The 24844-nt window shown below is 39.0% G+C and overlaps 2 protein-coding genes across 12 annotated transcripts in view; one reads left to right on the forward strand and one right to left on the reverse strand.

Moving 5' to 3' along the window:
- Positions 1-52: 52 nt before the first annotated feature.
- Positions 53-13574, reverse strand: ZBTB26 (zinc finger and BTB domain containing 26). 5 transcript variants are annotated; one of them, XM_082403321.1, is made up of 3 exons: positions 11364-13464; positions 4113-5392; positions 53-274 (listed from the first exon to the last, which is right to left on the reverse strand). In XM_082403321.1, the coding sequence occupies exons 1-3, from the start codon at positions 11399-11401 to the stop codon at positions 270-272; spliced, it is 1323 nt and encodes a 440-aa protein (XP_082259447.1). In that variant the 5' UTR covers positions 11402-13464; the 3' UTR covers positions 53-269. The 5 variants fall into 5 exon arrangements, with proteins under 5 accessions (XP_082259447.1, XP_082259444.1, XP_082259446.1 ...); XM_082403318.1 differs by lacking the exons at positions 53-274; positions 11364-13464 and adding an exon at positions 13500-13574 and having other exon boundaries at positions 1000-5392; XM_082403320.1 differs by lacking the exons at positions 53-274; positions 11364-13464 and adding an exon at positions 13504-13564 and having other exon boundaries at positions 1000-5392.
- A 143-nt stretch (positions 13575-13717) lies between these two features.
- RABGAP1 (RAB GTPase activating protein 1) overlaps positions 13718-24844 on the forward strand; it is a 158251-nt gene continuing 147124 nt past the window's right edge. For 3 of the 7 annotated variants that reach the window (XR_014247769.1, XM_082403257.1, XM_082403264.1), the window contains exon 1: positions 21073-21178. The gene's annotated coding sequence lies outside the window, so the exon portion shown is untranslated. Of the gene's footprint in view, positions 13921-21072; positions 21179-24844 lie in introns of those variants that run through there. The other 4 variants (XM_082403258.1, XM_082403260.1, XM_082403261.1 and 1 more) reach the window with 4 other exon arrangements.

Below are 24844 nucleotides of genomic sequence, written 5' to 3' on the forward strand. Positions count from 1 at the left end.
TTGGGGCCCGCTGGGCGTCCCGGAAGGACATCCTGAGACAGTCTCCCTTACTCCCCCCACGCCTGGAATAACAGAAAAGCCCCCGAATTCTGGCAAGTCCCATCTCTCCTGTCCCACTTTCGGTACGCAAGCCGGTCCCCTCCGTGAGCTCTCCTCAACATCCGAATAGCAGACAGGTTGTGAAGTTGGGGTACAGCGCGTCTGTCAGAGTACCCAGCACCGGGACCCCTGGGAGGCCCTCCCGGATTATTAGGGGCCAGGTCCTCTGCTTACCCTGAAATATACAATTTAAAAGGTGGCGGAGGTAAGGAGAGGAGAGTGCCATCGGGATCAGTATTCGAGATTGCCTAGCTAACGCCCCATCAGGATCTGGATCCCACCTCACCGCTCAACCTATCGCTTCCTCCCCACGCCCCTACCCCTCTCACTTCCTTGGCAAACCCAGGCCTTCTATCTCAACCGTTGGCCCGGCTGTTTCCTCCAACATGCTCTATCCCTCCTACCACTCATCCTTCAAAATCCCATTCATCCATCGTTCATAAATCACATAATCCCTGAAGCCATCCTGAACTGCCCGTGAATTACTTGGCTCCCAGTTGGGAACCAATAAACCCTTTGGCTGCCTTAATGACGGCAATTATCGTACCTGTATTGAAATGTGTCCCACCTAGGCAGAGGTATTTAGGACAGTGACTTACTGCTCCTTGCATTCCCAAAGTCTAGAACTTAGTAGGCGTCAAGGATTTGCCAAATGAAGGAATGTCTCAGCTAATTCTTAAAAGCAGTTGCTCCATCCCCTCAGTCAATAGCACAGGAGGAAGTAACTGACCCTAGTAACAATTTCTGGTTAGCCCAGATTTGCTTCTGAAGCCAAGCTCAGCGTGCTTGATTAATGTCTTTTCAAGAATAGGAGTGAAGAAAGCATTCCTGTATTCAAATTCAAGCAATTGGAAAGGGAAGCAGGAGGGGAGAGAGAAAATAAACCACTGACACCAGAGCTTTAATTGTCAAACTTTTATTAAGGAAACTTCCCCATAATAAGTGAAGAGGTAGTTCACAGTATGTCTAACATACAACAGATTTAGAACAGCTATTCACCAGCTGAAATAAAATGTTCTGGGTTGTTTGTTTAGGATAATATCTTAGAAGTAGTGACACTGGTCACCCTCCATTTATAGACCTTCTAATAAGGAAACTAAAACAAATTAAAACCACATCTGATTTACCTCAGAGCCACTTCAGTTTGGAGTTTGCCTTTAAAATTAAATAATAAATAAATAACTGTGACACAGTAATTTTTTAAAAACCAAACTATGGTGAAGAGAGCCCTCTCTCATTTTTAGTTATCCTGGGGATCCATAAAATACAAATGCTGAATGTCTAAGGTTTTAAAAAATCTTCCTCCTCTACAAGAATACGACTAGTTTTGAAAGTCATCTTCCCCTGTAAAACATAATTGATATCAGTAACTTGACCACTTTGCAATACAATCTAAGAAACATGTATAAACAAAGAAAGAGAAAAGTCAAGTACCACCAAAATTAAGAAAATGTCTCACAGAAACAGAACACCTCTCCAGCCAAGAAATGGGAGACACTGTAAACCATGTCAGTAGTTTGCAGTTGAAAAAGGTGAGAACTAGAAGATTCAGTGATACAAAACCATCAAGATGCTAATTTAAAGTGATCAAAGAAAGCAAGGCAGTTTTCTTTATTCTTCCTAGGATAAAACCAAATTGACACCTTATCTCACTAAGACTACATGAGACTGTAAGCTCTGTGAGGGCAGGGACCATAGCAATCTTACCTTCATATCCTCAGTATCTAGCATAGTGCCTGGCAATAGTAGGTGTTCAATAAATGTCTCTTGAATGTCTGAATGAATCCAGGAATAGTCTCCAACCAAAGAGACCAATCTTATTTGAACCCATGCCTTTTAGTCTTCAAACCAGTAACAAAAACAGGACATGAATGTAAGCAGAGGAAGCACTCCAACTTGAAATTTCCCTGTGATAAAATGATGTTCAGAGAAAATAGCGAAACATTGGTTAACATGTTAGTGTCTCACTGTTGCATAGAATTGGTACTCTTTGGCTGGATCATATAAAAACCAGAATGCTAGGCAGCATCATTGGACCATATAATGAGTGACATTAGGCATAGATACCTGTTAGTCTTATCACTCAATTTTATTCTCATTTAAAATCTTTTAACAAAAAGTAGAAATTATACTTCAAATCAGATTCACATATAAATGCATCAAATTATAACAACTTTAAGAACTCCCTCTGACTACTCAAGTTAAAACTAATTTTTGGTTTATCTGTACATGGACTCTCATAGCTCAGAAACAAAAACAGAAAATCCTGATGGAAACTAAATAAACACTGTTTCAAGACAAAATCAGTTTCACATTTGGATCCTTCTCACATTATTCTTACTTGTCCTTGCCCTTCCTAATCAACATCTAGCAAATCAGTCACTTGCTTAGGAAAAATGTAATATTCATCCTAACCAAAAAATAATTAACTTACAAAAATAAATCCTTCTGTGATGTTTTGTTTGCAAAATCCAGGATGTCTCAGAAAGCAAACAGTGATTCACAGAGGGGAAGCACAAACTAGGAACTTTTTATTAAGGTATTCTTGATCATGTACTAAATCTTTTCAAGCCAAGGGACAATGAGAAGTGAGGAGACTGTAGCTCATATTTAGTTACTTATCTACTTTGGCTAACCTTGGCCAGGCCACCTCTTTGGGCTTTGGATATCCCAACTTAAAAAAAGAGAGGTGGACTAAATGATCTCTTAAGATTCTCTACGGGCTCAAACACTCCTATTACCTAAATCTAACTCATGGGTCAGAAGCTAATAAGACTCAAAATTTTATTTCTGAACTATAACATGTGCTTTAGGAAAAACAGTTGTTTTGTTTTTCCATAATGGAAAATCAACTTTGTATTAGTGATCTATCAGAGGTGACAAGGTGGGACTATGTACCTTTATAGGAATATCTAAATGCAAAAACCTGATTGCTCCTGTGACCCACTTTTTTCATCCATTTTAGAAGTTAAGGTACACAAGGAAATGAGAATTCAGAGACTATTACAATACACTGGACAAAACTCTGAAGGCCAAACTCACCTTACTGATGGCTAACTTCTAAAACAAAGCCTAGAGAATGACTCCAGATAGCCCCTTTTTAGAGAGACCATTATGCGTTAGCACACTTTAAATGTGCCTGGAGCAATCCTGACTTCAAAAGCATCACCAAGTAAGTTAGAGATTAATTATAAACATTTGGCTTCTTTTTGGGGAAGACCTCCCAAATAAGTACTGTTGTACAACTGTACTACTATCCTTTGTTGATTATGCTCCCCATGCCGATTCCTAACTATCTGTCTGCAGGTGTTGCTAAAAATATTGTACTCTGGTCTATGTGACCTTCAATGATGTGAAGTTGGGCCATATACTGTTGAAAAGAGTACAGAATAATCTAAAATACTATAGCCAGCTCCAAGACAAGTACAAATTGTAGGAAGCAGATTCATTCATTTATCAGACATAGATGAATTATCAGTAGGCAAGGCAACTACAAATTCTATCACATATTCAGGCCAACAGCAGTATCTCCTTATATCTCAGCTTATTTTCTGCCAATGAAAAATATTATTCGCTTCTCTTAGCATAGCATCTATTAGTGGATTGGAGGTGATATTATTAACTTGTTGGTACCTTCAGAATGTGCCCAGTGAAAAGTCTAAAACAGTGTCAGTCTAAGACATAAGTCAATGTTAGGTAGACAGGTGGAATACTCCTTGGGAAAGGAAAACAGACATCACAGGATAAATAATTCAAAACAGAACATGGGAAAGGGCAAAAGGAAGGCAAGATCACTCCAAGTGGCAAGTTGCCTGGTCTATTAGTGCTTTGACTCACCCCTATGACTTCCAAAGCACAGAGGCTTTGGAGAAGTCAAATTCGCAAAATCACTCCTAAAAAGACTCAGACTATTGCCATGTTTACAGTCAGTTCTAGTTAGGAGCATAAAGGCCCTACTCAATTCACACAAGTACTATCATTCCTTAAGTTCAGGACAGCTTGGGCCAGTTTACCTGCATCCAGGACCTGTGTCGCATCAGGCTGTGGCTGACACCCTTTAGAGTCTGTGACTGTTGTACATGCAAAAGAATCAAAGTCCACTGTGAGGTCTTGCACATTTCTTTCATTGGCATTGTCAAAGCTGTTTTTGCCATGCAGCTGTTTAAGATGTTTCCTCAAAACTGGCTTATGTGCAAAAACCATGTCACAATAGTTACATTTATGGGGCTTATCTCCACTGTGAAGGTTAAGATGATCCTGTAAGGAACACTTCTGAGAAAAGGTTTTCCCACAGATTTTACACTGGAAAGGTTTAATGCCGGCATGCACACGCATGTGTCGATGAAGGTTGCCTTTCTGGGTAAAAGTCTTGCCGCAGAGTAGACACATAAAGAGTTTGTGCATTTTTAAATGGTTGGCGTAGTTCTCCAGGTGACGAAACACCCTGGTACACTTTGGGCATTGGTGATGCCACTGTAGGCCTTTGTCTACACCTCGAATATTAGGCCCAAAGACATCTTTTGAGGCCATGATGATGTTATCACTGCCTGTGTAAGACAGGGCATAATTGTGGAGGTGGTTTTGTTCTATTTCACTTACTCTGTTTTCCACAGTTGAATTTATCAGGGAGTGCTGGGGCTCTGATGAATGTAAAGCAGTGGGTTCAGAAGAAATAAACTGGTTCTGATCTTTTTTACTTCTAACCTCTGATACATCCCCAATAGATTCTACCTTAACAATCTGAATATCACTGTCCTCCATATCCATACTGTCTTCAGATGGATGGATACAAGGTGAGTCCTGCTTTGGGGAGCCTCTGGCATCTCCCTGATGTTCTTTTGACTGGGGAGAAGCACTCTGCGGTTCACATCCCTCTTTACTATCCATTGGTTGTTTTGGCTTTATAAACTTCCACAAGGCCTGTGTGCACCGTTCTACAATGTGGCTCATCTGAAGAAAGCTCGCAGCCGTCAAGTAATTTACCAGTTCCATCTCAGGGAATTCCAGCACACCACTGTAACAGGATAAGAGCAATTGTCTCCCCACTTCGGAACTCTGTAATATGGAGATTTTCACCTCTCTGGAATCGTTCAGTAAAAATTGGTCTCTTAAGAAGGGGGAACCTGCAGCAAACACAATTTTATGCCCCTGTACCTCAATATCATCTATGAGAACTGTAACATCACAAAATTTATTCTCTTCTCTTAATTTGTTCATTTTTTGTAACATTGAATCTCCATAATTTTCAAACTTGAAGTGAAGGAGATCTGATCTTTCAGACATTTTGGCAGACCTAAAGAACAGAAATGTTAAAAAGGATGAATTTAAGAAAATACAAACAATTAAGAAAACCTGGATTTTCCTTCCAAAACCAAATTTGTATTGTCATACCTGTTTATATGTATCTGAATAAAATTTTCCTTGAAAGAGGAAGCTAGTATAACTGCTTTCAAAGGCTGTTAAAAATTACTCCTTACCAACATCAAGTGTCAACTGCACCTAAGGAGTGGACTTGTATCCGTGTAAACAGCTTGGTATTCATTCAGCTTTTTAAGATGCTTAATACAAGAACAGTGCTTGAGTTATTCCAAGGGCATTTTTTTTGCTTCTCAAATGATAATTCTATCAGGTTTCAAGAACTACCTAAAACATCCCAACAAGTAATAATGAAATAACTACTTTATTTTGCATGATACTGTGAACCTGCTTCTTCGAAGACAAAACACTCTTTTCCTTCACTTTGTATTTTACTGCAGTGACATTGCTTGCCCCATTCTTGGGTAAACCCTCTTCTGTTTAAACTGATGTGAATTTACTCATACAAGTATTTCTGCAATAAAATGAAAGTCACATGCCTAAAGGGACAACTTTTAGACAGTGTCAAAGGCACAGGTCTTTATCCTGTGCATTTTGGACAAACCTAAACTCTTTCTTAAGAAACATTTCTTGATATATGAAGTAAATATTTGACATAGAAAAACCAGATGAGTCACTTGGTGGGAATCTGAGTAGGAGTAAGGTGGATCTAGTTAATCCTTACTAGATTCTATTCTTTCTTCCTTATCCCTATTTATCCATCATTACTCATCAACCGGACTACTAGAACTGATTCATAAATATTCCTTGGTTCCAGCTTCTATTACCTCTAATCCAACTTCTACACCATCACACGTCATCTTTCAAAAACACAGATCTGATTATATCCAACTCCTGCCTAAAATCCTTCTGTGACTTCCCATTGTCTCCTGGATGAAGACTAACCTCTTGAATATAAACTGATCAAGTAAATTTAAGAATAATTAAGGTAAACACTGGCATAAACCATTCAACCACAGAGAAGGTGTCTTTGCCGAAACTCTGTGTATTTGTCCCTTTATGAAGCAATTCCTTTGGAGACAGTCCCCATGTTCTGATTCCATACTCTTCAAACGATTTTCTGATAACTTGGCTTCCCATGTGTCACTCTAAAGGGAAGGATAAGTTAGCCATGTCAACATGATATTGTCAACACATTTATTATTTTTACAATGACAATCCACCAGTCTATATAGCAGTCTTCTGTGAGATCAGTAGGTATATCAGGTCTACCCCTGAGAAGCAGCTCTACAATCTCAGTGCATCAATAAATTCACCTTGAACTTTATGTATCCATCAACTCCGTAGTTGAGAATCACGAGACAACCAGCTGTTCCTAGCAACATCTGGCCCCGAAGCCCAATCTTTATAATTTTATCTTCTAGAACACTGAATTACAAAGGCTCATAGAACACCAGCTCGTAAAGGCAGAATCTAGGTCTCAATCATATTGCTCAGTGCCTGGTTCATGACAGCACTCTGCTGACTCCAAACCTTAGCAGTTATTTCTTTAGTCCATAACACTATTCCTAGCCAATTCTGACTACTTTATTTCCTCTGAGGGCCCTTCCCTAACCCCTTAGATTAGAAAAGTTGTCTCTACTGGACCTATAACTAAGTACTTCTAACATAACACTCAGGATACCAATACTTGTTCCTTCCCCTCCAAACTGCAAGCTACATGGCATTAGAGAGAAGACTCTCCACCCTATTCAATGGAGCTAATGCTGGGAACCTGCATCTTCTAGGGCAAAACACTCTTTCCTTTGGCTTCAAATTCTACTTAATGCAGCCACATTACTGGCCAAACCCTCTTCTGTTCAAACTGGTGTGCATTCCCATCACCTGATATTGTACTAAACACACGGCAGGTGCTCAGTTTGCATTTGTTGAACTATGCGATTCATTTGACAGTAGTAAGAAGCAAGAACTGCTGTTAGGAAGACCAATGCAGTGTCTGCATAAGCATTGCAGGTCTGAGGCCATGAGAGCCTAGAAAGGAATGAAAATGGGAATAAGGAGCAAGGAAAAATAACAAAAAGATATTTCAAAAAACTTGGTAACTGGAGATAGAAAATGAAAAAAAGTGACGTGTAAAGGTTTTAAACTTAGGATTTCAGCCGAATTAAAATGTCATTGAAAGAGAGGTGAGATTTAGGAGGGGGAACTGGTATGGCACAGGTATATTAAAATATATTTATACATAAATTATAAGCTTTCCCTTTGTATGGCACTCTGAGTGTACAGATAATGAATAATCACAATGAAGATGAGAGGAGGGATGTAGAGAAGCAAATTCAGCATCATAGAAAAGGTGGTGAATATCAAATGAAAAGGAAAAATCTAGGAGACACAGGGACTATATCAGTAAACAAAGTGGCACAACTGTATTATCTATCTCTGGTCAGTTTTAGCAACTACAGTAGCTTAATATATTTGATCTGGAAACAGTGACTGTCCCAATTTATAACTAGAAATTATATAAATGACTGCTGTTCAAGTGGCCAAACAAAAGGGGCATTCTTTCTTAGAGGTTTAGCTTGTCCTAAATTTACTGACAGGTCAGTATTTTCCTACTCACACTGAAAAATGAGCATTAATTGCTTCCATCTATAATATGACAGTACTTGAAATGCTTTAGACAACTGTCCTCAGGGATTGTTCCTTGAAGTTCCAAAGACGGGAGTTGGAGTACAATTTCATTTACTTCCTATTCAGCAGTCTCAAGAAACTTACCAACAGAAGCAGTCAAACAGGTATCTCAGGAAAGTGCTTGATTTGTCTGCTGTAGTCCAAGAATATGAGGAAAAATTATTCTGTTTAAGAAGTTTTCCTTAATGTCTCAGCTCACTGTACTGTCTCCCTTTGATAAACTCTTATTTCCAGGCCACACAGTTTGTCCTTTAATTGTTTCTTGTCACTAGTCTCTCTTTCCAACAGACTGTTAGTTATTTGAGGGCAAGGACCAACTGTTATTTTTTACACAGCTCATTCAACAAAAACCATAATTAACTCTTAATGTTCCCTATGAAATTATTATTGAGCTATTGTAGAGATGCTCTACATTATCATGATACCCTCTTTTGAGTGCCCTGGGGAAAATGTCTTTCTAGGGTTTGTTTCCAAAAAATAGTTTTAACAACATAAAACCAAATTTTAAACAAAATTTCTAAAATGTCAAAATAAAAAGGAACACTTGTTTCATATGAACTGGTTTAATTTTGTTTAAAAATAAGAAAAATGATAGCTAATCTTTACTGAATCCTTGCTGAGTACCAGGTATAGTGCTAAGTGCTTTACCCAAGTTGACCCATTTAATCCTCAAAATCTCTATGAGGTAGGTATTATTATCATCTCCACTTTGCCTATGAGGAAACCCAAGCTTGGTGAACATAAATAACTTGCTCAATTTAAGAGAGGTGGAAAGTATTAAATGTTAGAGGTAGAACTGGTGCCCAAGCTGCATGATGCCAAAATTCATGTATGAAACAACTAGGCTAGCTGAAGTTTTATCTTATGGCTGTTAACTGTGTGACTGTTCAGATCTCCCTGCTCATATCCATTCAGCTGTACACTTATGATTGATATGCTTTTGTGTATTTAGTTATGCTTCAATAAAAGTTTTATGTTTAAGAACAAAAAGTACAACTTAAGGCCAAATTTGTGTCAAGTCTAGAGAACTTTAATAGTAAAGCATTTATGTATTATCCTCGTCTTACCTTCCTTTCTCAGTTATTTTAACTTTATATTATTTTTCTGTCTTTTGTGTATTTATCTTTTTTTTTAACATCTTTACTGGAGTATAATTGCTTTACAATGGTGTGTTAGTTTCTTCTTTATAACAAAGTGAATCAGCTATACACATACTGTGTATTTATCTTTGTAGAATGAAACTTAATGCCATTAACAAACAAAACTTAATAAAATTATGACTATTTTAATAGTCTAGTAACTTAAAGAAAGTAAAGATCTGATCAGGTAGAATAGAGACTTGGTCCCCACATTCTGTTGATTCTTTCCACAGAATGATTTCCAAATTCTCTCTCTATATTCTTACTACCATTGGCATGGTTCAGGTCGTTATCATCTGTTGTCTAGGTTACTGTGATTAAGTCTAAATACTGCTGAGTTTCTCTCAGCAAGTTTTAAATGACCCATTTCTCAAACATCAATGAAATAGGAATAGTCTCACTTAAGATCATTCTTTATTTATATTTACACAATTCTTCTATAATCATTTCCATAACAAATGTTCCAGCTGATATGAAAATTTCCCTTTGTTCAAACAGGAGTAACCAGAAAGGATCAGTGAATATTCTACGTTCAACAACGTTCACTGCCGTGCGATGGGCAGTGCAAAAATATCCATGTTTCTTATCTAAAATGCCTCTAATAATACTGATAAGGAAAACTTTTCTATTCTGTATAATAAACTCCAAAGCTGTATGTCAGTCTGTTTCCTCATCTACCTCATAAAAGTGCCTTTATCTTTCAACTTAGCACTCACAGCTACTTGGAAATCTTTCTTCGTCTTTCATTAACACCATATGCCATTTTTCAAAGAGGTTGTAATAAACTACAGCTTTTCTCTCTATAAAACTCAATCATTTTCTTCTTTTGGGTAACTTTCATGACACTGCATTCTCCAAGGTCTCACTCTTTTGTTTTACTGTAAGATTACAGAAATATACCCTTCTTGGAAAAATTTTTTAATATAGGTAAAGTAAAAGTCCCCTCTCTCAGCCTCCTTCCACTCAGTTCTCAGTTGGTTCTAAGTTTCTTCCTTAATGACTCTCCCTCCCCTCCATTTTTAAAACAACACTTCTATATAACAACACTTCTAGCCACAGAAGATAAAAAATAAAATTAGGTTTCTTACTTATAAACTACATATATATTGTTTTGCCACTTTCTTTTTTCATTTATTGCTTTTGAGGGTTATTTATATTGAATAAATAGACCTAGTTCATTCTTCTTAAACTGTTGTACAGAAGTGGGCAAGTGACTTAACTACTGGCCTCAGTTTTCCACCATTCTTTTGCTGATCTGTTCCTCAAGGGTTCACTAAATTGTGTAAAGGTAAGTATATTCTTCAAAGCTTAGTCCTTAACATTTTGCTGTTTTCTTAATGCTTATTTCCTCAGAAAGCCTGTCTTGGTTTCTCAATGTTTTATTACCTTCTCTATTTAAAAAATTCCTAACTCTCCATCCTCATGGCTAATCTTAACCAAATTTAACCTCAATTCAAGCTAATCAAAAATACCTGCCCTAGGCTACTACTCTATCACTTGAAATGCATGATATCTAAACTCTTACACTGGCTAAAACTCAATAAGTCAAAAACAAAAGCTTATGGAGAATGGCTCTGAGAACAGTAGGCGTGGAAGCAAGAAAACCTGTTAGTATGCTATTACTTTAACAGATCAAGATAGAAATAATGAGGGCCTGAATAATATGGAAACTAAGCGGAAATAATATGGACGGAGAGAGGAAACAGATTCTAGAGATATTTCAAACAAAGAACTGATGGACTGGATGACCAAGGTGGGAAACAAGAGATGAAAGGTCAAGATGACTCCAAGATATTTGGTTTGAGAAACTGGGTATCTTTGACAGAGTGTCATTCAATAAGCTAGGGAATATTGGAGGGATGACCATGGGTCAGGTGTTAAAATGTTTAACCAGAGGAGCCTGCATGACATTAAGGAGAAGATCCATTAGCTAGCTGGATACAGCTCTGAAGCTGAAGAGGAGACCTGATTACAGATAATAAGTAATAGATGAAAGCATGACGTAAACTGACCTGTGAATGAAACTGACCTAAAATGGCACAGACTGGGAGAGAATCTAAGACAGAAGAAAAGAAATAAAAAACAAATACATAACACAAACATAAATCCATTACTTACCTTCTTCTCAATCTGGATCTCCTTCCAAGCCTCTCCATTTTTTTATTAATTGAGTCTATCTTTGCTTAAATTTTTCCCATTCTTTTGACTCCCATATTCAATCACTGCTTAGTGCAGTGGGTAAAACCATATTTCCTAGAATCAAAACCTTGCTCCACCACTTACTAGCTGTGTGACCGTGGGCAAGTTACTTAACCACTTCTGTTTTTCAGTTTTCCCACCTGTCAAAGAATATTACTTCATAGGGTTGTTATGGGAAATTAAATTAATTTTAAAGTAAATTCATTTTTTAAATTAAGTTAATTTTTAAAAGAACTTAGAATAGTGCCTGGAATTGTGCTCTATAAAAGCAAATGCTAGGTAAGTAAGTAAATAAAGCCTGTCAATTTTCTTTGTGAAATCCTTCATATGTGGCCCTTTTTTCATTCTCATTTGACACCAAACCACTTGAAGTCTGCATTATTTCACATATTATCACCTCATCACTCTATTAAAATCGCTTTGTAAAAGGTCACTCATGATCTCTTGATAAAGAAATGCCATCTTTTTTTCCCCTCATTCTCCAAATGCTCTGTATCAACTGTCCCAGTGGACCCTTCTCAGTATTCTCTTCTCTTGACTTCTGAGTCTTCTTGGTTGCTGGAACCCTTATATTTATCATCTACTTCTTATATTTTATCATCTACTTCTGTTTCTGCTACTACACCAACTACTGTTAGTTCTAATTTTTCTTTCTGCTTTGTAAATGCAACCATTCCCCCCCAAATATTCCCTTCTTTCTCAATAACCCCTTCCTGATGCCAGCTATTCCCATGGCTTCCACCTCTACGCTCTATGATGACTCAAACCTTTCCTCTAGCCACAGCATTTAGATTGAGCTGCAGATTTGCATTTCCAACTCTATACTGGACAGCTCCACGTGGCTATCTCACTAGGCCTTCAAGTCAACATATCCAAAAAATGAATTTGTCATCTACACTAGGCTTATGGTTTTATTGCTGATAATGGCATTAACATTCTTCAAATACCACAGGCCTAAAACCTAAGACTCAGCTTTGATACTTCTTTCACCCTCAACATCCAATTTATTATGGAGTCTTTACAGCATTCACTACAGCATTACCTGCCTTCTTTCCAATAATACTGTCATAACTCCATTTCAGGATTTCATTACTTCTCACTAGACTGATCCCACTACTCCTTCAAAAGAATCTCCAATGAGGGCATGTAGACTTTAGCTAAAGAGTCCAGAATCAGTTTATAGAAATTCCTATCCTATAGGCTGACCTCCAGAACCAGATGGTTTTCTACAGTGCAAATCCGACTATACCAGTCTCCTGCTCAAAATTCTTCAAAAAGTACCCACCTCCTTTAGGATTAAACCTTCACTATCTGGACCTCGGTCTACTTTCCCAGCCTCATATCTCAGCCTTTGCACAAGAGCCCCGCGCCCCCCTCCTCCTCTTCCCACACAAGTTATGCTCAGTCATTCCTTCACAGCATTGCAACTGTTCCTCCTGTAGGAAAAGCCCTTCTCCACCTTATCCTCTCCAACAAATAAAATTGAGAAGTCACTTTCTTTCTTCAGCCTCCCCAGCAACTGCCCCCTGAACAGTTCATACATATATGACTGATTCATACATCGCAGGAGCACTCATTTGTTTTTATCTGGCTCCCAAACTTGACCCTGAAACTTGGAACAGTATCTTACGAATTCCCAGTGCCTGACATAGCGCCAGAAATATAAAGGTGCTGTTGCCAGTGGCAAAAGGGTAACCTAGCTTAGTACTCATAATGATTCTCGCGGGCTGGCCCTGAGGCCTTGCCATGGCCCAGATCTGGCACTTCCTACAAGATGCCAGAGTCGGGCGTTCAAGCAAACTGCTGAGCCCTCGGCTGGGGTCCCAGGAGGAGGTCCCTGGGGGCATCCTTAGGCTCCCCACTCCAGACACTGGGAAGGGAAAGGGGCGGGGCACAGCATGGGCCGGGCCTAGGGCTCCATAAGTCCCCCCGGGCCTAGGCCAGCCCCTCGGCCCCCATCCCAGGGCAGGTCCCGGCCAATCCAGGGCCCCAAGGGGGCTCCATTTTGAGAGACCTCGTACCCCTACCCGGCGCTCCGGCCGCCTCCGCACTTACAGACCCAGGGGAAGGCCACCGTCAGGATCCGGCACCGCCAGGAGCTCCGGCCCCTCGGGGCTCCGGGAAGGGGGAGGGGCAGGGAACCCGAGCCAAAGGGGGACCCAACGGAACCGGAAGGGCAGCCCTCGCCGGACAAAGACAACTTCCAGGTCCTATGGTCCTCTCCGCCAATCGGAAGGCTGGGAGGGCGGCAGGCTCGGAGAGGGACCTTCGGCACCGTGGGCGGGGTGCAAAACGCGTGCCCCAGACTCCTGCGAGCATCTCCGCCCGTGAGCCGAGGTGCGGGTGCCGCGGCTCCCTAGCGTTTGGGGCTCAGGCCCCGCGCGCTTCACTCCTTCTCAGCCGCTCCTCTCTAGCTGCGCCTCAGCTGTCTGCTGCCTGCGTGGGCCTGAAGGGCGCCTCCGCACTTAAAGTGTTGGTAAGCCCCTCCCGCCTAGGGATGTGGACTCGCCGCGTTGGGCCCAGAAAGTGGAGGGAAGGAAGTTTACCTCCCTCGCTTTTTGGATGTTGGTGTTTCCCAGGGATCTGCATTCTCCGTCACCTACAACGTGCTGACTATTCACAGATCTCTTTTGCCAGACCAGACAGCTCTCTTGAGCTCCAGGGTCAGCTGCCTAGAAGACATCTCCAACTGGTTGTTCAGTGTTAATGTACCTTTGAACTCAAGTACATCCGCAGACCTGCTTCTTAACTCCTGTAGTCCTCGTGTTGGTGAACGGCATCATCCACGCAGTCCTGCCCACCAGTAAACTTCAGTACCATTCTAGAGCCCTTTTCCATGCTGCCAGTCCAATGGCTCTCTGGCTTCTCCTCCTTTTTAGGGGGTGGAGAGGGAGGATATTGTGGTAAAACATGAATAATATTTATCATTTTAATCATTTGTAAGTGTGAAGTTCCATGGCATTAAGTACATTCACAATATTGTAACCATCACCGCTGCTATAGCCAACTTCATTCTTTTGCGTGTCGTTACCGTTTTTCCAGCACCGTTTTTGAAAAGTCTGTCCTTTCCCCATTGAATGGGCTTGTCACCTTTGTTGAAAATTAGCTGACTATGTATGTGAGAATTTATTGCTGGGCTCTCTATTCTATTACATGTGACTGCAGCTCTTACACTAGTACCATATTCTTTTAGTTACTGTAGCTTTGTAAGTGAGGAAGTATGAGGCCTCAACTTTATTCTTTTTTCCAGATTGTTTTGGCTATGCCAGGCCCCTTGAAATTCCATATGAATCTGAGGATCAGCTTTTACATTTTTGAGAAAAAGGTTGTTGTAGTTTTGATAGAGATTGTGTTGAATCTGTAGATCACTTTGGGTAATATTGCCATCTTAATTTTAAGTCTTCCTGTCTAAATATGAAATGTCTTTCCATGTACTTAGGTCTTCATTAATTTCTTTCAGCAGTGTTTTCTAGTTTTCAGGGTATTTAATCCTTTTTGATAATATTATAAATGAAATTGCTTTCTTAATTTCCTTTTCATATTGTTGCTAGTGTGTAGAAACACAACGGATTTTTGGTGTTGGTCTTGTACCCAGCAATGCTTCTGAATTTGTTTTTTGGCTCTACAAGCTTTCTTGTGGATTCTTTGGGTTTTTCTATATATATGATTATGTTGCCTGTGAATATAGTTTTACCTCTTCGTTTACAATTTGGATGCCTTTTATTTCTTGTCTAATAGTTCTGGCTAGAACTTCCACTACAATGTTGAATAGCAGCAGTGAAAGGAGGCATCCTTGACTTGTTCATGAGTTGTTCTTAGAGGCGTAGGTAAGCTACTGATTTAGATGTGGGTTTTTCACAGATACTTTTATCATGTTGAGGAATTTTCCCTCTATAACTACTTTTCTGAAAGAGCTTATTATCATGAAAAGGCACTGTATTCTGTCAGATGACTTTTTAGCATCAATTGAGATGATCATGAGTTTTTTTTCCTTAGTTCTTATTAATGAGATATATTACATTGGTTGATCTTATGGTAAACCACTCTTGCATTCTTGGGATAAATCCCACTTGGTCATGGGGAATAATCCTGTTAGTATGCTATTGGATTTGATTTCCTTTTATGTTGTTGAGGATTTTTGCACCTATATGCATAAGAAACATTGGTATATAATTTTCTTGTGGTGCGTTTATTTAGCTTTGGTGTCAGGATAATGAAGGCCTCATGAGATTAGAAAGCATTCCCTCTTCTTCAGTTTTTTGGAAGAGTTTGAGAAGGATTGGTATTAATTCTTAATTAAATATTTTAATTAAATTAAATATTTGGTACAATTCACTGGTGAAGCCATCTGGTGCAAGACTTCTTTTTTGGGAGGTTTTTGATTACACAATCTCTTGTTATAAGTATGTTGAGATTTTCTAATTTTTCTGGAATCCATTTATAATAAATAATTTGTGTGTTTCAAGGAATTTGCCCATTGTTTTCTAGGTTGATTTTTGTTGATCTTTTCAAAGAAACAACTTTTGGTTTCATTGATTTTTTTTTTTTTCTCTCTCTTTCTTTTATTTTGGTTTATTTCCTTTCCGTTTTATTTCCTTCCTTCTGCTAGCTTTGGGTTTAGTTTGTTCTTTTTCGTATTTCATAAGGTATAAAGTTAGGGTATTATTTTGAGATTTTTCTTGTTTTTTAATGTAGCCATTTACAACTATAAATTTCTCTAATTACTGTTTGCATTGTATCCTATAAGTTTTGTATGTTTTTATCATTTTTACTCATTTTCAAGTACATTCTAATTTCCCTTTTCAGGTCTTCTTTGACCCATTTGTTCTTTAAGAATGTGTTTCTAATTTCCACATATTGTGAATTTTCCAGTTTTCCTTCTGTTACTGATTTCTAACTTCATCCCATTGTAGTTGGAGAAGATACTTTGTATAATACCTATCTTTTAAAATCCATTGACACTTGTTTTATGGCCTAATGTATGGCCTGTCCTGGAGAATGTCCCATGTGAACTTGAAAAGAATGTGTATTCTGCTGTTCAGTGGAATGTTCTGTACACTTCTGTTAGGTTCAGTTGGTTTATTGTGATGTTCAAGTCCTCTAACGCCTAACTTATCTTTATCTGGTTGTTCCATTCATTATTGAATGTCAGCTGTTGAAGTTTCTAATTATTATTGTAGAATTGTTTATTCCTCCCTTTAATTCTGGTCATTTTTGCTTCATATATTTTGAAAGTCTCTTCTAGTTATGTAAATGTTTATAATTTTTATATAATCTTGCTCTTTTGAACCTTTTATTAATATATAATGACCTTCTTTGTCTCTTGTAACCTTTTTAAAGTCATTTTGTATGACCTTAGTATAACCTCCCCAGCTCCCTTTTGGTTAGTACTTGCATGGAATATCTTCTCTTTTCTTTTTTTTCCGCTTTTAACTTGTTAATATCTTTGGATCTAAAGTGAGTATTTTCTAGACTGCATATAGATGGATCATGTTTTTGTTTTTGTTTTATCCATTCTGCCCATCTCTGTCTTTTGATTGGAGAGTTTATGCCATTTACATTTAAAGTAACTACAGATAAGGAGGGACTTATTTCTGCCATTTTGCTATTTGTCTTCTATAGGCCTTATAGCTTTTGTGTCTTTCATTTCTTCCATTACTGCTTTTTTCTGTGTTTGATTTTTTGTAGTGAAAAGTTTTGATTTATCTCTGATTTCCTTCTGTGTATATTCTATGGACATTTCCTTTGTGGTTGCTATAGGAACTACATTTAACAGCCCAAATTTATAACAATATAATTAAATTGATACCAACTTCAGTAGCATACAAAAACTCTCCTGTACAGCTCTGTCTCCTCTTTCTGTTCTTTGATGCTACAGATTACATCTTTATACATTGTGTGTGTAATAAATTAGACTAATATTTTTATGCATTTGTCTTTTAAATCATGTAGAAAATAAAAATGGAGTTAAACAATAATTACAGTAATAATTCTATAATTGCCCATACATTTATCTTTACCAGAGATCTTTATTTCTTCATATGGCTTTAAATATTGTTGAGCATCCTTTCATTTCAATGTGAAGGATTCCCGTCAGCATTTCTTGAAGGGTGGTTTTAGTGGTAATGAACTCCCTTAGCTTTTTTTAAAATCAGAGAATGTCTTAATTTCTCCCTCATTTTTGAAGGACAATTTTGCTAGATACAGATCTGTCAACAGTCCTTTTCTTTCATTGCTTTGAATATTATCAACCCACTGTCTTCCAGCCTCTAAGATTTAAGATGAGAAATTGTCTGATAATCTTATTGAAGATCCCTTATATGTGATGAGTATTCTCTCTTGTTGCTTTTAGGATTCTCTCTTTTCTTTGGCTTTCTACAGTTAGATTATTATCCTTTCTCCCCTTTCTCTCTTTTCTCCTCTTGGGATGCTTACAGTGGTATGTTGTTTCTCTTGACAGTGTCCTACAGATCTTTTAGGCTCTGTTCACTTTCACATTTCTTCTTTTTTTTTCTGTTCCTCAGACGGAGTAGGAAGAACATGGAATCCATCTCTTTACCTAAACAACAATCGTACTGGCAGAAACTGTCTGAAGTAACTATTTTGGAACTCTGGAGTCTATTTGAATGCTTGCATTTTCCAGGGGAAAATTTGGTTGGTCAATTGAGGTTAATTTCAGTCAGTGTGAGCCTTTAGTGTGATAGCACCTACTCGTTCCTATTCCTCAACCCTGTGTAGGCAGTCATGTTCATATTCCTGGTATGACTTGCTGGAGCCAGGGTGGGAAATAAGAACCTTGTTCCCAAATACTAGAGTTCTGTATTTTATTTTTATTGAAGTATAATTGATTTATAATGTTGTGTTAGTTTCAGGTGTACAGTAAAGTGATTCAATTTTTATATATGTATATATTTTTTTCTTTTTCATTATGGTTTATTACAGGATATTGAACATAGTTCCCTGTGCTATAAAGTAGCACCTTGTTGTTTATCTATTTTATATGTAGTAGTTTGTATCTGTTAATCCCAAACTCCTAATTTATCCCTCCCCCACCCTTTTGCCCCTTTGATAACCATAAGTTTTTTCTATGTCTGTGAGTCTGTTTCTGTTTCATAAATAAGTTCATCTGTGTCATATTTGAGATTCCACATATAAGTGATATCATATGGCATTTAGACAAAGACTTTAAAACTGTCTTAAAGTTGCTCATTGAGCTAAAATGAAACATGGATGAAGTCTGGAAAATGTACAAAAAAATGAGAATATCATTAAAGAAACAGAAATTATAAAAAGGAACTTAAGTGAAATTCTGGAGTTGAAAATATAATAATAGAGAGAAATAAATTCACTTAGGGGGTTCAAAATCAGATTTGAGCAGGCAGAAGAAAGAATCAACAAACTTGAAGATATGTCTTTCAAACCCGGTTCCTTTCCCCCCCCCCTTTCTTTTGCCCTAGTTCAGGCCTTTCTGAACTTAGGCAGCCTCCAAAGTGTTCTATTTACTCCCTGTTTTCCCTTCTCTACTCCTACCAGAATGAAATTTTTAAAAAACTCAAATCTGATATTGGCACTATCCTTAGAAACCTCTAAAGGCACCCTGTATTTATAGATTGAACTTCATTTTCCTTATTTAAGCATTCAAGGACCTTCCCATTCTGCCTCCAGCTTACCACATCAATCCATTGAGCTTGAGATATAAATTCCAGTTTCCAGGAAATACAAGGTCTAAGGGAACAAATTCAGTGACTTCTTGAGGAAGCAACCATTCAGATCCAGAAGGTGGGAAATTTTGCACTTCAACTGGACTGATTTCTTCAATAAGCCAGTGTCTTTCCATTTTTTTTTCTTAAGTGCTAAATTAGAAAATACTTAAGGGACATCACAACCAGATACAACATGTGGGCCTGGATTGGATGCTGATCTGGGAAAACTAGCTGTAAAAAAGTATATTTTGAAAAAAAAAAAAAAGTATATTTTGGGCAACAGAAAATTTGATTATAGTTAGGTATTAGATGAGAGGAAAATTTACTGAAATGATATTACTGATTTGGAAAAGCCAGTTGTAAAAATATTTTTAGGTTGTTAGAAAATTTGAATGCGATCTAGGAATGAGATGAGAGGAAAATTTAGTGAAATGGTAAGGTAGATATTGTTAATTGAATAAAGCAGACTGCTTAACTGTGTGATCTCATTTTGAAAAACAATATATAGACACACAAAGAAGGCTACATATTAAAGTATTAATATTTGTATTGGGAATGTGATATTTTTGTTTTTTATTTTAGGTTGTCCCTATTTTATATTTTTCTCCAGGGCATACTGTAGTGATTCTGTAATAAAATTTTATTTAAAAAATATATGTTAAGGTTTATGTATATATTGGGGTAATACATATGAATCAAGAAATACATGAATGTATGGTCACCAAACTATTAAAAGTGGTTTTGTCAAGAGTGCCAGGATTTCAGGGGATTTTACTTTCTTCCTAATGTTTTATCTGTTGTTTAAATACTTTAAAATGGGTGTGCATTTTTGTTACATAACTCTATGAGGAGAAAAGGAAGAAAGCTATTTTCCTGCGGGAGTGCAGCCAAGTCTATTATAATAGACAAGTCACAAAGAGGACTGCAACAGAACACAGCTTTTTTTTGCTTTTTCTCTGGTTGATTTAGATGCAATATCTACAGGAAAACTTTGCGAATGACTCATTTACCAGGAAAAGAGCATATGCTATTTGAATAAAGAAAGAAGAATGAGGGAGAGGCTGTAGAAAGATTTCATAAATTGTCAAGACTTAATTAGCACCTTTAATAATCATTATTTTTGTTTCCAACTACATTGTAAATTCATTCAGGACAGGGACTTTAAACTTCATTCTACTGCCGTTGCTCTGTATATCACTTTCGAATAATTTTTAAATAAAATCCCAGCCCCATCTTTGAGTAGCAGTATGAAACCACCTTGTTCATTTCTGTTCTATTCTGTGTGTCTCAAATACCTCGAGGTAGCTGTGCTGTAGCCAGTCGCCCTTGACTTCAAAGTCAGAAGTTTTGACTTACGGACTGAATTCTGTTGCTTAGGCTGGACTCCCTTACAAAATGAGAAAAAAAATCATATCATTCTCAATGATATTCTCAAGGTTTGTGGTAAAGCCAAGTGACATACCTGTAAAAGAACCTATCTATCACAATCCTTGGCGCCCTCAATAAAGGGCAGGTGAGTTGGGTTACATCATTAAGGGCTGCTTTAGAAACAGCATTTGAACGTTAAAGGTGAGCAAGGGATTCCGTGCTCTAGCACCAGTGTCTTTAGGGTTGTACCCCTCTCAGGTGCAACAGGTACTACCCAGCCTGCTCCCCCCGCCAATCCTGCTTCCAGTCCCTGATGCAGGCACAGAGCCGCTATCGGCCCAAGCGCGGACACAGCACGGCGTTGAGTCCCGCTCCCAGAGTGCAGACTCCGCGCAGACGCAGACTCCGGAGGCGGGCTAAAAACCCAGGAGGGGCTTCGAGGAAAGGAAGTACGCCCCCGCCGCCTGTTGTTGGGCCAATGGGGCCGCTTGGCTTTGCCGTGGGCCTATGAGACAGGGCAGTAGGCGGGGCGGAGGGCGGAAGGATCCTCTCTCACGTGAGTAGGGGGCGGGGAGGGCGGGGGCAGGGCGGCTGGGGAGGCCCAGGCAGCGGAGCCTCCGGGACGGCGAACGGCGGGCCGCGGAGGAGGAGACGGCGGGTCGGGTAGGGCCATGTTTCCCCCCCCTCCTCCTCCCACCCTTCCATCCACCAAGCCCGGGGGGATCCTCCGACGGCCCCTGCGGGAGGCCAAGCCGTGTTCTCATCCTGTGGAGCGGGGCAGGCGTGACTGCGCTCAGCTCCCTCGACTAGCCGGGTTCTGAGGGGAGCAGTGATTGGGGGGGAGGGGGAGTCGCGGCCGTCGGGGGAGGACGCATGCGCAAGCGGGAACGCTCCGGCAGCCCCTGCCCGAACCGGTTCCCCCTGTCTGGGTGGGTGTGAGTCTTCCCAGTCCTTCACTTGCGGCCGTCTCTCTCGCCCCCCAGCAAAGCCGGTTTGTCTCTTGACTTACACGTCTGGGGACAGGTCCTATTTGGGAATCTGGCCGCTCCCTCCGCCTCAGTTTCTCCCCATTGCCCGCTGGGCCTGTACCTGTGACTTAGGCTGGCTTCGGCCTCAGGCTAGCTTCTTGCGCTGCGCCTAATTTGAAAGGCTTGCTTTATGCTAGTGTCGGTCTGCCATCTCGTGTTGACGTTTCTGTCTCATTTAACCCGCCTGCAATCGAAGTGTCCCCGGTATCCCCCTCTCCCCAGATACTTTAAGTATCTGCCCCTGATACCTCATTGCTGTATCTTGATTCCCAGCAACCTTCAGGGCTTTAGGTGTTCAACAAAGCCCGAGGATAACCCCATGAGTTCCAGGAGTTCTCTGTCCATTATCTGGTGGTACTTTGGTGTTCCTTCTCTTCTAACATTCGGATTGTAATCATATGCACCTGCTTTTAAAGTCATCTCCATACTTTATCTTGGAATAAAAGTCCTAGCAGACCGTGTTAAGTGATAAGTGAGCATGCTGCTGGTGCTCATGCTACAAGTGCTCCGTTAGTTTAAATCTTGTTCTAGCTTGAATTGGAGATCTTTTGGCTTTTTTGTTTGTCAGTGGAAAAAAAAAACTGCCAGGGACGGGTTTCACAGTTCATTTGATATGTTCATTCAGGTAAATACCTGTATTCACATACATGTGACTGGAGTAGTAAGTCGCGAGAGTGTCTGTTTCCAGCTGCTTTGTTTATTTAGGAAGAGAAAAAACCAAAGAGAGTAAATTGAACTGAGTTTCCACATAAAACTGATGTTTGGAAAGTTGAAAAAAAGCTTAGGTGCCAAGGGAGTGCACGTTCAATTTTTTTTTAACGAAGGACCTGCTGGCCTTAATTCTAGCGTGTATAAGGTGCTATTTTAATATATATTTAAGGCTTTTATTCCAATTTACTTATAAAAACAAAATGAATAAGGGACAGAGTTCTTTATAATCTTCCTTTGTAGACGTCAGTTTCCATTAATGAAATTTGAATCCGTGATTGATTTGTATTTATTGGTAACATTTAAGATTCACATATAGCTTTATCAACTCAACTTTGTAATTAGAATTGAACTATTGCTATGTTGTGGAACACTTTTCATTTCAGTTTTATAACTCATTTTACAGTTAATTAACAGCTCATCGGTATTAAGGTATATATTTGGGTAGTTAACCTATCAACTATATACATTTTGGCATTCTTTGGCATAGTGGGGTTTTTTTGTTTGTTTTTTTACTTTTTAAATAATTTTTATTGAGGTATAGTTGATTTTGGCATAATGTTTTATTAGCAGTTTACAGGTGCTTAACCTGGATAAAATGGTAGTCTAGTGGGACTCTGTAGAAGTGAAGGCACCTGTTTCCTATCTTTTCTACTGCATATTGGAAGAAGTGTATTCACATTATCTACATGAGGGGACTTGGTTTTTCGTAAACGTATCTAAACTTTACAGCCTACATTCTTTTTTTTAATATAAATTTATTTATTTTTGGCTGCGTTGGGTCTTCGTTGCTGCGTGCAGGCTTTCTCTAGTTGCAGTGTGTAGGCTTCTCATTGCGGTGGCTTCTCTTGTGGAGAACGGGCTTCAGTAGTTGTGGCACATGGGCTCAGTAGTTGTGGCTTGCAGGCTCTAGAGCGCAGGCTCAGTAGTTGTGGTGCACGGGCTTAGTTGCTCCTTGGCATGTGGGATCTTCCTGGACCAAGGCATGAACACATGTTCCCTGCATTGGCAGGTGGATTCTTAACCACTGTGCCACCAGGGAAGTCCCATAGCCTAGATTCTTTAAAGAAGTCATTTTCTACTACTGAGTATATTTCCAGCTAAACTTTACAGCCCAGATTCTTTTAAAGAAGTCATTATCTTTTGTAGCGCATGTTTCCAGCTAAAGTGTTTCCAGCTTAAGTGAAGCCTACTTTGCAGGTCTCACCATTTCACAGTGATTATTTTAACAAGTGACCTTTGAGTACAGGTTTCAGAAAATGATTAGTTTAAATCAATTCTACTGTTGAGTGTCTTTATAGATACTGATGTGCTGAGGTTCTAGCATATGCTGCCCAAGTGTTATCTTTGTAGTTGTCAATATAATCAGATATCACACTTCTCAAGCATGTGAAATGAATGTATATAAAACTTAAATAATCTTTCTTGGAGATAGAACTCCAACGTTAAAGAAGTGCTAATTTAACCAGTGTACATAAAGCAGAGTTTGGCACGACATTTGGGTGCTTTGTATGTAACTGCCTTGTTTTATTGATTTTCCGTGGTTAGATTCTAAAGAAAGAAAATCCAAGGCCAAGGAGTTGGCTGTCCATGGGTATACATGATAAAACATACTAATTTAACAGCTGTTTCTTTTGGCATAAAATGGTTACCTGGACTCCCCCAACCCTCTCCAGTTTTGTGTTGACCCTGAGATCCTTATTCTTTAGAAGAATTGTAAGTCAAAGCAATACTGGATAGACACTTAAACTTATAACGACTTTTGTTGACCCCTAACTGCCTTGTTTCTCTTCATGTGCAAAGTCTGACCAAATACGGCAGTTTGCAAGTCATGAACACTCTATAGAATTTAGCCTGGAAGTTTTCCTCTTGCCAAAGCAACTATAGTACTCTGAGGTAATCACCAGAACTTTTTGAAGGCTGTTCTTTCTATCTAGTAGAGTTCTATAAGACCTAACTTTTCCTCCAAATCCCTTTTTCCGAGGATCATAAAATAGTAAAAATAAAGCCCTAAATTTGTACTTAAGTTCATGCTTGACATTAAATAGTATATATTACCTTGGTTGTAAAACATGAGAAGTATATCTTCTTAATTGTGTGGCCGTGCTGCCAGATTTGGAGGTTTGCACCTCTTTGGAGTTAATGCATGGTTGTTACTTATCTCCAGTTAAGGTTGCATCAGCTTTTGTGTAATAAATCACTACTCCTTGGCATCTATTAATCTTTGTGGCAATAAATTTTTCTCCATAATAAAATATGGCATCTCTCTCTCTTTTTTTTTAAATGTTTATTTATTTATTTATTTGATTGAGCCGGGTCTTAGTTGCGACATGCAGAATTTTTAGTTGCAGCATGCGGGATCTTTTAGTTGCGGCATGCAGGATCTAGTTCCCTGATCAGGGATCGAACCCGGGCCCCCTGCATTGGGAGCGTGGAGTCTTAGCCACTGGACCACCAGGGAAGTCCCAAATATGGCATCTCTTAAGGTACATTAGCAAATTAGTTTCTGTGGTAACGTTAACAGAATGTTATTAACTCTCAAAGCTTAACAATAATTTGACTATTTTAAAAATTTCTTTTTCCCATTTTTCCT

Source organism: Balaenoptera borealis, assembly GCF_965194805.1.
Source record: "Balaenoptera borealis genome assembly, chromosome: 8".
Lineage (NCBI taxonomy): Eukaryota > Metazoa > Chordata > Mammalia > Artiodactyla > Balaenopteridae > Balaenoptera > Balaenoptera borealis.

Bases quoted from the DNA above. Each gene is read 5' to 3' on its own strand.
- ZBTB26 (XM_082403317.1), bottom strand. From the start codon at position 11,401: ATGGAGAGGCTTGGAAGGAGATCCAGATTGAGAAGAAG. The intron at 5,393-11,363 runs GTAAGTAATGGA...TCTGTTCTTTAG, and splicing joins AGATCCAGATTGAGAAGAAG to GTCTGCCAAAATGTCTGAAA.